Here is a 14,038-nt window from a genome sequence, read left to right on the forward strand (position 1 = left end):
CTCAAGGTCCAGTTGTGCTATGTGTTGTACACATAAAAAGATGGCTCTACCCTAAGTAGTTTATAGTTTTAGTAATTTTTAGGCATATAATGTCCCTGAATTAAAGTAACAAAACAAAAAATCCTATGTTAACAATTTATGGGCCATTTCCCTGCTTATAAAGTCAGCAGTCATACCAATATTATCCTAATAGTAGATACTAGGGGTTGTCTATTATGACGGTTCTGAGTGCTGCTCATTTCTCTGCCATTGATGGCACCCTGCTCTGCCAATAACCCCTCCTCTCATTTCCAAATGTAGTTGCTTGACTCTATGCACATATTGGTCTAAACACTGGTCTAACTTACCCTCTGGGATATCGGTAGGGTCGCAAGGTTATAGATCTAGCCAGAATTAGGCCTGTTGTTGGAAATCCTTCCAAGAAATTTTCCAGAAGTTTCCAGATCACAGGTCCTGGTTCTCATGGGGGACATCAATCACCCTGACATGTGCTGGGAGGGGAGAGAAAAACAGCAGTACACAGGCAATCCAGGAAGTTTTTGCAACTTCCTGGTCCAAGTGCTGGAGGAACCAACTAGGGGACATGCTCCTTTTGACCTGCTGCTCACAAACAGGGAAGAATTGGTAGGGGAAGTAGAAGTGGGTGGCAACCTGGGCAGCAGTGACCATGAGATGGTCGAGTTCAGGATCTTGACAAAAGGAAGAAAGGAGAGTAGCAGAATACAGACCCTGGGCTTCAGAAAAGCAGACTTTGACTCCTTCAGGGAACTGATGGGCAGGATCACCGGAGAGGATAATATGAGGGGGAAAAGAGTCCAGGATTGCAGGCTGTATTTTAAAGAAGCCTTATTGAGGGCACAGGAACAAACTATCCCAATGTGCAGACGGAATAGCAAATATGGCAAGCAACCAGCTTGGCTTAACAGAGAAATCTTTGGTAAGCTTAAACACAAAAAAGAAGCTTACAAGAAATGGAAACTTGAACAGATGACTAGGGAGGAGTTTAAAAATATTGCTCTAGTATTCACAGGTGTAATTAGGAAGGCCAACGCACAATTAGAGTTGTGGCTAGCAAGGGATGTGAAGGATACCAAGAAGGGTTTCTACAGGTATGTTTGCAACAAGAAGGTGGTCAGGGAGAGTGTGGGACCTTTACTGAATGAGGAAGGCAACCTAGTGACAGATGATGTGGAAAAAGCTGAATACTTTTTTGTCTTGGTCTTCACAGACAAAGTCAGCTCCCAGACTACTGCACTGGGCAGCACAGTATGGGGAAGAGGTGAGCAGCCCTCTGTGGTGAAAGAGCAGGTTAAGAACTATTTAGAAAAGCTAGACATGTGTACAAGTCCATGGGGGCCAGATATAATGCATCCAAGGGTGCTGAGGGAGTTGCCTGATGTGATTGCTGAGCCACTGGCCATTATCTTTGAAAACTCATGGCGCTTAGGGGAGGTGCTGGACAATTGGAAAAAGGCAAATATAGTGCCCATCTTTTAAAAAGGGAAGGAAGCGAATCCAGGGAACTACAGACTGATCAGCCTCACCTCAGTTCCTGGAAAAATCCTGCAGCAGGTGCTCAAGGAATCCATTTTGAGGAACTTGAAGGAGAGGAAGGTGATCAGGAACAATTAACATGGATTCACCGAGGGCAAGTCATGCCTGACCAACCTGATTGCCTTCCATGATGAGATAACTGGCTCCATGGATATGGGGAAAGCAGTGGGCGTGTTATATCTTGACTTCAGCAAAGATTTTGATAGGTCTCCCACAGTATTCTTGCCAGCAAGTTAAAAAAGAAAGGAATGGATGAATGGACTATAAGGTGGATAGAAAGCTGGCTAGATCATTGGGCTCAGTGGGTAGTAAGCAATGGCTTGATATCTAGTTGGCAGCTAGTCCTGGGCCAGTTTTGTTCAACATCTTCATTAATGATCCGGATGATGGGATAGATTGCACCCTCTGCAAGTTCTCAGATAACACTAAGCTGGGGAGAGAAGTAGATACGCTGCAGGGTAGGGGTAAGGTCAAGAGTGACCTAGACAAATTGGAGGATTGAGCTAAAAGAAATCAGAGGTTCAACAAGGACAAGTGCAGAGTCCTGCACTTAGGATGGAAGAATCTCATGCACTTCTACAGGCTGGGGACCGACTGACTTAAGTGGCAGTTCTGCAGAAAAGGACCTGGGGATTACAGTGGATGAGAAGCTGGTTATGAGTCAACAGTGTGCCCTTGTTGCCAAGAAGGCTAATGGCATATTGGGCTGCATTAGTAGGAGCATTGCCAGAAGTTCGAGGGAAGTGATTATCCCCCTCCAGTGCACTGGTGAGGCCACATCTATAGTATTGTGTCCAGCTTTGGCCCCCGCCGTCCCCCCCAAAAGGATGTTTTGAATAAATTGTAGCGAGTCCAGTGTCGGGCAACGAAAATGATTAGGGGGCTGGGGCACATGACATATGAGGAGAGGCTGAGGAAATTGGGCTGCAGAACAGGAGAATGAGGGAGGAATTGAGGATGGAGCTAGTCTGTTCTCAGTGGTGGCCGATGACAGAACAAGAAGCAATAGTCTCAAATTGCAGTGAGGGAGGTCTAGGTTGGATATTAGGAAAAACTATTTCACTAGGAGGGTGATGAAGCACTGGAATAGGTTACCTAGGGAGGTATGGAATCTTATTCTGTAGAGGTTTTTAAGGCCCAGCTTGACAAAGCCCTGGCTGAGATGATTTAGTTGTGGTTGGTCCTGCTTTGAGCAGGGTGTTGGACTAGATGACCTCCTGAGGTCTCTTCCAACCCTAATTTTCTATGATTCAATTAAATTAATGAGTTGATTTTGAAGTCCTGGGATTACTCCCCACTTATTCGCACATTTATGAATATTAATATGACATGGTCCTTAACATATTCATTTTAGTACACATGGAGGGTGGGATTTTCAAAATGCTCATCATTGACCTAACTCTACTTCCTTTGAAATAAATGGGAGTTCTACTACTGACGTCAGTGGGAGCAGACTTAGACCAATTCTGAGTGGTTTTGAAAATAATACACAGAACATATGTTTTTTTATTTGACAAAGACAAAAACCTGAACATTTTTTCCTGGCTAACAAAGTAACTGTAACATTCCTCTTGCAAAAAGAAAACCTGTGACGCTTCTAATGTTCATTCAAGCTGCCTTACGAATGAAACCCAACAATTAATATTTTGTCTTCTCTTCTCTGTTTCATATATACAGGCCATTTTCCAAATAAGGCTATGCCCTCTGCAGGAACGCTGCCATGGTTACAGGGCATCTTCTGTAACATGAACAATCCTTGTTTCCGAAGCCCCACCCCTGGAGAATCTCCTGGCATTGTGTCTAACTACAACAATTCCATGTAAGCAAAGAGGAACCTCCTGCATTCATGGAAAAGAGATGTGTGTGCTATGTTGGGGCTGCATTAATATACTGAGGTCCTGGAGAAATGCCTAGCAGCCTGTCTCTAGTGCATATCACACATGTGACAGATCTTGGTGAGCAGTCATGGAACAATGTCAGCCACAAAGTCCACCCTCAATGGGGTGGGTACATGATAAAGGATATTTTATAGAATTATTCTGCAGTGTGAATTCAAATCCAACCCTTGGCAGAAAATTGAGCATCCAGGAAGACTGGATGGTTCAGGATGGAGATAATGGAATATAGAGCTTTTCAGCTGTAGCATATAGATCTAGATCTAGCCCTGGTCAATAAAAAACAAAAGGTTGCATCTGATGGCTGTTCTATGGCCTGTGTGAAATGAGTTTGGTGGTATCCTTCCAATTGCCAGTGAACAGGTGTCCACATCACAAAAACCACCTCTTCAGTTGCCTATTATAGTAGAAGTCTAAGAACAAAGGCTCAGGATTTAAGAGTATGGAACCTGAATTGTCTTTTCCCGCCATTTGAGATACTTCCTCTAAATCAGGGCTGGGGCAAACTGGCAATGTGGGAAAGCTTGCATTGACTCCACCCATGCTGTACCTGTCTTGGGAACATATAAAAAACTTCCCTCAGTCTAGTAACTCTCAAACACTAAATTCACTAATGGGGAGATGGGCAAAATTCTAATCTTTTGCTCAGAATCATCTTTGCCAGTGCTTCAGTGTATTGTGTATTATAGCTGACTCATGCAAGTCATGGAGTTTAGCAGGGCAAGGACCTCTAGAGTAAAATGAGGACAATTGCAAAATCTGTTGAAACATGCAGAAAATAATGGCCACGTGCCCACTTGTCGGGGTCGGTTTTATCTTTTGAGCAGTGATACTCAGACTTCCAAAGTTCAAGAGCCTAATTAGCAATCAGCATTGCCTAAAAGAGACACATTAGTGTGAATTCAGTGTATTCATATTAAAACAGTATGATGGGAAATATTTAGTTTAGTTTATTCTCACAGCAAAATGACTGACCAAGTACTATTATTTTATCAACTACAGTTGGTTAATACTATAGTAAAAGCATCCTGGTTGCTTAATAACTTAGATTGGCTAATAATTAAATCAGTGCTTTAATAAATGTGCTGCAGAAAGACACATTAAAGAGCCACTTGCAGTTCATGAGCCTCAGTCTGAGTATCATTGCTTTAGAGACTCCAAAGCAGAAACATTCATGAGCTAACAACATCAAGGCCATCAAAGGTGCAGCCATCTGAAACTGGCCTACTTTGGTTTTCCCTTTTCATTCCACTTTCTTTTTTATCTGATTTAACATTTTAAATGTTAAATCAAACGGAGTAGCCTATGAGCTAGTGCATTTATTTTCTGTATAATGCACCTTTGCTTTTCTAGATAGTCTCTTTTTCCAGCTGCAACTTTGTGAAGAAAATCAGACTCAACACATCAGAGGAGGAAAACACACTGTGCTCTCTGAGAGACTTGACTTTACTTCCTTCTTGTTTTCCTGTTTCCTATAATCTTAAAATAAGTTATTTAGGTTGAAAGTATCACTCTTTGTATGGAAAAATATAACACTCTTAAAGAAATGCAGTGTTTCAGCACCGATGTGTGTCCAAGTTCTATCTCATGCCCACTGCATAGGGAGTGGTCATCTGTGACAGCTCAATACCTAGATGTGCTCTGTGTCTCACTGCAACTTTTTAGAATTTATTTGTACCTGTCGCACAAATACAGAGTCTGATTCTTCCACCCTTACTTGTATTGTACTACTGTACCTTCCTCTACGGGGTGGGAGAGCTACACCGTGAGTAAAATACTGCTCAGCATGAGTAAGCGTGAGCAAACTGGGCTCAAAGTAATTTTCATTTTCATAATGGGCATGTAGGTTGCTGCTGCTTAGTGCATGAGAAGACAGGCTCAGCAGAAGGTTTGGTGAAAATAATTCAGAGGTTTCCTCAGAAGTATTGGGATGACACTCCCTTTCCACAGGGAATAGAGATGTACAGGATGTTTTTCCTTACCAAGAGATAATATACTGAACTACCTTTTCAAGTTCCCAAATATAATTCCACATTTCCACATTCCACAATTCCAAAATTGCTGTTTAGTGGAAACTTTGATTCTCTTACAATAGCTCAAATAGTCTCTCTGTAATATCCATTAGAGTGATGCTGCTGTTATGAATCCATAGAGATTGACATGTCTTTAGCCTGACAACATTAAAGCCATTCCAAAGGGTTTAAGTACAGAAATAGGCTTTAACCAAAATCCCAAATCTTAACATGCTCAAATTTTGGGGAAGTTTGGATCCTAATCCAGATCTGAACATTGCCCCCTACATCTAGTGGACAGTATGACCAGATTAACCTGTGTGTGAAGAGCCTCATTTTCTTTTTCCATGTTTCCCGTGACATGTAAAGTTTGTCTTACCTGCCCTGTGTCATTAGTCTTTACTAATGACTCACTGATTCTTCTTTCAGTTTAGCAAGAGTGTATCAAGATGCTCAAGAGCTCCTACTCCAAGCACCTGAAATCCATGACCTGGGCAGAATCTGGGAGGAATTGCTCATTATGATCCAGTTTATGGAAACAATGAGGACTAATCCTGAAAGAATTGCAGGCAATTTGTTTCATTATATTTTTAGACTGTAGTACATTCCTGCCCTAGACCTGGGTAATCCTCACCTCTGCAGACAATGTCAGGAGTGACAATACAATTCACACTTGCCTGTTGGTAAACATACATTTAAACATTCTGTATTTGAATGGCCTTAGAAATGATTGATTTAAATTCTAAAAGGACACTCCCAAAATTAGTGGGACAAAAATGGATTGGCCCTGAGCGTGACAGTGGCCTATCTTAGCTACAAATCCTTCACCTCTGGAGGAGATATATATATTGCTAAAATCTAATATTGTGACTCAGCAAATATTTGTTAATAAGACAATATATACAATGACTCCAATAAACCATATGATACAGGTGTTCTAGGATGTGTGTGCATATACTATATGGATGCCATGAAGGAACTAACTAATTGTGAAGAGCTTGGGGCACCTCAAAATATCCCAAAATGTAGGCTTTTTAAGAACATAAATATATTCTGAGCTGCATTTTGGAAGCAAGCTGCAAAAACTGATCCCAAACAATCAGTCCTGTGGGAGTAAGGGAAAGCACAAAATGACAGAGCTTTGAAGTTCCGAGTTCCAGGGCCGCACTCCAGGTTTTTAAAGCTTTTCAGCTTTCTTTGCAGTCCCAGTTCTGCATTCAATGTTCCTTTACAGGGCATGTCAACTCTATTTAAGTCAGAAAATAAACAAGTGTGTTCCAGCTGCCAGGCATCCTGTGTAGCCCAATATTAGTGCTGCTTCAGAATCCCAGTTTAAAGTCAACAGCCTGATTTATTTTAAAATAAAAGTTGCATTCTGCTTGTTCATAAAGCAACCAACAAAACTAATGTTGGTGATAAAGAAACAGGATGAGAAGAGCTACTGGCTCTGTCTGTGTATGTCTGTGTGTGTAAGTATATTACATATATAAACTGTGTTAAGAGAACATTAAGGGGGAAAAGTCAAGCACTCAAAAATTAGGAAATGCCACAATTAAGGTTGTGTCTGTCTGTGAGCCTGATCCCTCCTCCACAGATGAGGCACAAACAGTGGGGAGTACAAAAGCACAGGATACAGTTTCCTTGATCTCAGTTCCTGACCTTGGTGCCACAGCAGTCCTAAGTTTCCTGCAGGAGCAATTGCAGGAAAGGTCTTTCTCAGCCCCTGGACTCCTGTGCATGTTCAGTGCTGATGGAATCTTTGGAGTATTTACCTGCCAGACCCTAACAAGTCTCTACTGAGTGTGAACTGAGAGATTCAGAAGCTCATAATTTGGCCAAATTTAGCAGATTTTCCCAGGGGTGGCAAAAGATGACACATGCTGACACCAGTGCAACCTCCCTTCCTCCTCAGGCTCCCCAGCCACATTTCAAGAGCCTGCTGCAGAGCATGGAGGACTAAAGTTTCTCAATTAAACAATTACAAGAATTGTTTTTAATATGGGCAAAATACCCATTTCCCCCTAGCTTCATTCTGAGAAACAGCTGAACTGTTTTTGCTGAAATTTTCCGAAACAATTCAGTGTGAGGTAGACATCTAGCATGGAAAATTTCACCCCAAACACTGTTCTGGTGAAGTTAAAAGCAACTGAAAACAGGGTCTTATAATGGGAGGAGTACAGCAAACTTAAGTATGGGTGGCACTACCTGCACTATCCTGATACACACTAGAAGATATAACAGTAACGGTGCAGAACTTATGGGCCAAATTCTGAGATCTTTACTGAGTTTTTAGTTGGACAGTTCTCATGCAAAATTCCCATTGACATCAGCGAGAGTTTTAACTGAGCAAGAGCTTTCAGGGTTTGGCTCATTAGTAACCTTATCAGGAGTTAAGGTGTTTGGACCCATTACTGTAAACGATATATATTATCATAAAGATGGAAGGAATGGAATTTTGAGGCCTTTCTTGTGTGTGTGTGTGTTGTTTCTTGAGTGGGATTTGTTTAATAGTAAGGACTATAAAGCTTTACTGCTGTTCCTTGAGACATGACCCTTGAAAAGAGTAATGAAGTTTTGCTTGTGAAAGGTTAAAAGGGCCATTTTTACAAAATATAAAATCAGGCTGATTGCGCATGTTGCTGTTGACAGTGAATGCCAAGTGAGTGTAAATGACACCAATTGTCAAAGGTTGTTTGTAAAACACCCGGCAGGATGGGGAGGGGGAGACTGGGACGTCACAATATCATAGTAACTGAATATGTAAAACAAAACATTACTTCAAAAGAAAAGGCCAAGATTTCCAAACGTGACCAGTGATTTTGGGTGCCTCATTTTTCAGTTGCTTATCTTGAGATGCTTTTAAAAGCAGTGCTCAGTTATGGGGGAGGCCCCCTTACTGCTTTTAGGAGCACCTCACTTCTGTCTCATTCAAAGTGCAAGAGGGTGCGGGGGGTAGGGAGAGACGTAAGGTTGGGGTGTGTGTGTGTTTTAAAATGCTTATCTTCATTAAGCACCCCCTACTTTTTTCCCCATAATTCAAGCACTGTTTAGGAGATCTGATTTTCAGGCGGTGGGTACTCTATATTTTCTGAAAACAAGCCCTATTAAGGTGTCTGCTGAAGGACCTCAAAGTCACTAGTAACTATTGAAAACTTTGGCCAAAGCATACCATTTCCGGGGTCTAAGCAGGGGATTCTTTAATTCACCTTGTCCAGCTTCTCAGTGTTCTTTACATTGCTTCCCTCTGCATTCAGGAAGAGGGTTAAGAATCCGAGACATCTTGAAAGAAGAGGAGACTCTGACGTCCTTTCTGCTGAATGATGCTGGCCTCTCAGACTCAGTGGTTTTCCAGCTGATTAATTCTCAAGTGCGCCCAGAACAGGTGGGTTGATATAGGCTATGTCTACACTTACAGCAGCAGGTAGAGAACGTACACTGCAAATGCCCCCAGCGTTGGTATAAATAGCAGTGGAGAGGATGAGGCACTGCTTAGGTAAGAAGAGTAAAGGCATGCCAGAACCTTAGAGTGTGTACCTTACATGGCTCTCTACATTCCTAAGAAGTGTCTCCCTTGTCTATACTGCTGGTTTTAGCAGTGTAGTGTCCCGGATCCTTTCGCTGCCATGCATGTAGCTATATAACACTGTGGGTGCAGCCTGCCTTTCACTGTGGTATGTAGCTACATGTACCCTACCCAGTGTAGACAAGGCCTTTTGGTATAACAGCAGCCACTTGCTACTACAAGGCAGTTATCTGTGTGGAATGGAATCTTTGTACATTCAGGAATAAAAAGCAGCCCAGCTGGAGGCACCGGATGGGTGACTGCACCTCTTCCCCCTTCATTAGTTTTTCCAGAATCCAGACTTATTTTGGTCTTAAAAAATATCTGGGGGATGGACTGAACCAAGATGCTATGGTTTGCTGCCTGTGTTACTCCAAAGCAGCTGAGTTTAATATCTAGTAACTATGCTGCCTAGCAATGAATCTGTCTCTATGATCAAAGACTTGGCTCAGGAACATCATGCAGCTGTACCCCATTTTAACTCAAAAATGTGGTGAACAGCAAGAGAGAACTTGCTGGGTAGAAATGTTTAACTTCGCTGCCCCGATGTCAGCTGGGTCATGCAGAGGCTTTATGGCACTGTGTCATGGAGACAGGTGGGAGCAGTGAAAAGCAGACCAGCTGTCCTGCATCCTTAATGAATAATAGATCTCAGAAAATTCACAGTGAAAATTGCAAGTCAGATCATTCCTGAGGTAGCCACTCAGAGGATTGTATCTGACTAAGTCCAGGATGTCTTTGGCCTTCTATGTGCTGGTGGCTGGGGAGCTTTGAGAGGAATGTTGTGCTGATGAATGACCATTGCTGAATCAGACCTCTGGGATTATTGCTCTCCATCCTGTGTGTGTGTGTGTGTGGAGGAGGGGAGAATAATTCAGGCTGAATGACACACAGTTCTTCTTTTTCATTGTCACATAAAGCACAAATGCTGGAAATGTGTGGGCCTGCTTGTGGCCAGCAGGAGAGGAGATTAATGAACTTGCATTCACTTCCTCTCAGACTTTACAGGTTCTAGTTGCTGTGACTGGTTGCCAGATTACTCATCCACTACAGGTCTAACTAGAACTACGGGAAGCTCCATCACCCAGTGAGCCCCCCAAGCCAGACCCATAGCTGGTGTAAAGTGGCATATCTCAGCTGACTTCAATGCCACTTTGTCAATTTATACCAGCTGAGGAGCTGAAAAGCTAGATCTCTAGTGCTCATGAAGTAAAAATACAGAAAAGGGCCCTGTTGGAGTTCACTTCACATTTCCTTTCATTCCTCATCCCTCTCCTAGGTCTGCTATACTAAGGAAATGACCCATTGTTTACTGGTTGTTAGTAGTGGGTTCCCAGCCACCTTTACTTATCTAGTGTTGAAACCAGTTTGGTTATATACAGGGCCAAAATATTTTCAACACAGCTGCAGAAAGCATGATCCTGACTTACTGTAATGTGGATATCTGTCATGCTTTCTGTAATGGTGTTGTGAAAGGTTTGGCTCTTTCTGTATCAGAAGACAAACCATTTTCAATGCCAGCTGAGGAGAAGCCAAAGGAAATCTATTGTTGACTGTAGGCACTGGTCAGGATTTTTCCAACCAAATAATTTTTAATTGGAAAATGCAAATTAGAAGAAACTAGGGTGACCAGATAGCAACTGTGTAAAAACAGGACAGGGGTGGAGGGTAATAGGGGTGGAGGGAAAAAGTCCCTATAAAAACGGGAAATCTGGTCAGCCTAGAAGAAACCAAAATGTTTTGCAGAAAACATTCTGAATTTTAGCAAGCTCCATTGACAGGCATTGTAGCTTTCCATGGGTACAGTTTATTTCTAGGCTTTTGGCACTAATCACTGTAGCAGCAGCTCATCTTACAAAGGTTAATTTCACTCTGTGAGGTAGGGCATGTATTAGCCACACTTCACCCATGGGGACCTGAGACACAGAGAGATTAAGGGCAGGTTTACCCTTAAAATGCTGCTTCTGCGCAGCTGCACCACTGTATCATGTAAGAGAAGACACTCTTACACCAACGAGAGAGCTTCTTCCATCAGTGTAGCCCTGTCTACATGGGGTGTTAGGTTGGTATAACTATGTTGCTCAGAGGTGTGGATTTTTCACACCCCTGAGCGATTTAGTTACATGGATATAGGTCTGTAGTGTAGATCTGGCCTAAGACTGTAATTTTCAAAGGGCCTATAGGAGTGACTTTCAGTGGGAATTGAATGCCCCACTCCCATAGGCCCCTTTGAAAATCACAGCCCATGTAATTTACCCCTACTGGAGGAGGTGGTAGAGCCAGGACTAGACTACAGATCTTCCAAGTCTTGCTCCAGAGGCTTAATCACAAGACTATATGTCCTCTCAGGGATCTCCTGATATTCCAGATTTGGATCTCTTATGCATAATTAAACACAATCTCTCCCTCTCTTCCCCTAACTTCAAAGCAACTTGTTAACAAGAGTCTCACTCCTTGGGAAAACTAGCTGCCTCCTACTATGCTGGGTGTGCAGGAAATGACACACTGAAATGAAAGCAAAAACTGATCAAAAAGCCTGCTAGTTGAAAAATAATTTGTACTTCAGCTTGCGTGTTCTGGCTAAACAATGACACACTGATAAAATTAGTAGCGTTTTCCTCTAAAGAGGTGCTTTTGGGTTGCAGCACAGAGAAAGATAAGCACCTTAGAAAAGGTTGGCTACAGCCCACATTGTAGAACAACTTTAAAGGGTGGAGATTGGGTGTTTTTCTAACCTCTTCTGTTCCTAGGAAGTCTCAGAAAGCAGCTACATTGTGTAAATAAAATAACCTCTTGCTGTTCTGCGATGAATCCCTATCAGTAACATCCACATCTTGGTTTCCTCACTTGCTTTACAAACCCAAACAAAACATTCTGACTAACCATCAGTGCAGCTCACTTTGAGCCTGGAACTTAGATATTGCCAACCTCATAGGCATCTGGAACACTTGTGAAACACTTTGAATACATCTACACTGCCTTGTAAACTTGGGCTCAGACTCAGGTTTGAGCCCAACCCCCCACTACCGTAAACACACGAATCTTTCTGACTCAAGTCGTCAACTACTCAGAACAGGATTGACTGTAGTGGCGGAGAGTGAACCCAAGTCTCACTGTGAGTTGGGTCCAAGCCCCGTTATTTTGTAGTGTGGACATAGCTCAAGCCACAGACCCAAGTCAGTAGTAGTGCAATATGGATGCGTTAGCTTGGTTGTGATACCCAGGTCCAGCAATTGTACACCCAGGTTTACAATGCAGTGTGGATGCTTAAGCATGGACTTGGAAACACGGTCTCCACAAGCACAGGTCCCATGAACCCGGGTTTACAATGCAGTGTAGATATAGCCATTGTGTCCACATTCAAAAATGCTACCTATGCCTCCCAAGCTTTGAGCAAATCCCTTAAGCCCTTGAGCAGTGGGTTAATTCAGTCAAACTGGAACAATCTAACTCTTTGTAATGACACAAGCTGTATTTTTTAACATATTCTCATGCATCCCTCTTTGGATTTTGCCTGAAAAACACAAACCAAATCTAAAAGACCAGTCAGTACTGACATGTTCTCTATTGCTTTCTGTCCTCTCCCTTACTATCAGAGTTGTGCTAATAATATAGCCATGAGCTCTTAGAATATCTGGCTCGCCATAGTAGTCATGAGTTTAGGCATCAGTATAAAGTAACTTTGCTTTCCCAGTGGTGCGTGCAACAGCAGATCACCCCTAGGGGATGTCACATGGCACAGTCACAGGCCACACTCCATTTATCTGTCGTATTTAACTTTTGAAGACTGATCATCTAATGACTAGATTATCACTGCTGCCGATTAGCCTGAAGCAGTGCCACTGCAGAGTGCTTATCCCAGCACAGTTCCCTTAGAAGGTGGTTGAGAGCCTATCCTTCCCAGAGTGCGACAGGCAGGGCTGGTTCTAGAGTCCCCTTTGGGGCGGTAGGAGGGAAATTGGGTATTTGGGGGTCAATGGATAGTCCTATTTAAAAAAATAAACAACAACCTTCTAGGTGTCTAGGGACTAGTTAGACTCCAGGGAAAAATCTTGGATTTTAAGAGGTTAAAAAAGTAAAATTTGGCTACTGTGTCAGGATTTTACTGTGATTTATAATTTATATAATGGATGAGGACTATACATACTGCACATATTTTGGCCTTTCTGACAATAATTTGGGGGCCCTTGAAGATCAGGGGTAAGGGGGAATGTTTCCTTAGATCCTGTGTGATGCTAGGCCTGCCTATGGGTATTGCATTGTCTAATAACTTGGATTGTGCACACACTCAAAATATAAGCAGTCATTTCAAGTATCAGAAAACTGATTGATTTTTTTTAATTTTAATTTCTGTGTGCGCTATATTTCATATGTGAATGTTGCTTTATTTGTGTCATGTGGTGCATTCTCTACAGCCTTGTCTACACACACAAGTTGTGCTGCTTTAATATACTGGCATAGTTAAAGTAGCACAACTCTCCTTGTATGCACACAATAAACTATATCTGCATAAGGAACCTTTATACCAGTATAACTGCAGCCACACTAGGACTTGTACCACTATAACTATTTTGGTAAAAAGTCACACCCTTAACTGAAATAATTACAGTGGTACAAAATCTGTCTGTAGACCAGACCTTTGTTGTCATTGGAGGTTTGAGAATCAGAATAGGGTTGGCTCTTTGCTCTCTGGTCAGCTGGGGTTAGGAGTATGCTTGACCCACGCCAAAGGTAGACCCACATGGCATGTTTGGCAGGTTCTGAGGCAACACTGACATTCACATGGGAGCCACGTTCATTCCTCCTTAGCCAGCAGGATGGCTGGGTCTGACACAGGCCCTTCTTGAGGTGGTGGGGAGGGAGAAGAATACTTCTGTCTCTAGAGGTGAAAGTAAGCTGGTACAGTCCGGTGGGCAGCCCAGAGCCTTTTAAATTCCTCCTGTGGCTCCGGCGGCTGGGCTGGGGCTGAGATTTAAATGGATCAGAGCTCCTGCGGCTGCGGGCAGCCCAGAGCT

At 42.7% G+C, this 14,038-nt stretch overlaps 1 protein-coding gene across 1 annotated transcript in view; it reads left to right on the top strand.

Annotated features, from left to right (window-relative positions):
* ABCA4 (ATP binding cassette subfamily A member 4) overlaps positions 1-14,038 on the top strand; it is a 134,251-nt gene that overhangs the window by 24,679 nt on the left and 95,534 nt on the right. The window contains exons 4-6 of the mRNA XM_030573245.1: positions 3,232-3,373; positions 5,891-6,030; positions 8,716-8,843. Of these exons, the coding sequence (XP_030429105.1) occupies positions 3,232-3,373; positions 5,891-6,030; positions 8,716-8,843 (410 nt within the window). The remainder of the gene's footprint in view (positions 1-3,231; positions 3,374-5,890; positions 6,031-8,715; positions 8,844-14,038) is intronic.

Source organism: Gopherus evgoodei, chromosome 8 (genome assembly GCF_007399415.2).
Source record: "Gopherus evgoodei ecotype Sinaloan lineage chromosome 8, rGopEvg1_v1.p, whole genome shotgun sequence".
Classification (NCBI taxonomy): Eukaryota; Metazoa; Chordata; order Testudines; family Testudinidae; genus Gopherus; species Gopherus evgoodei.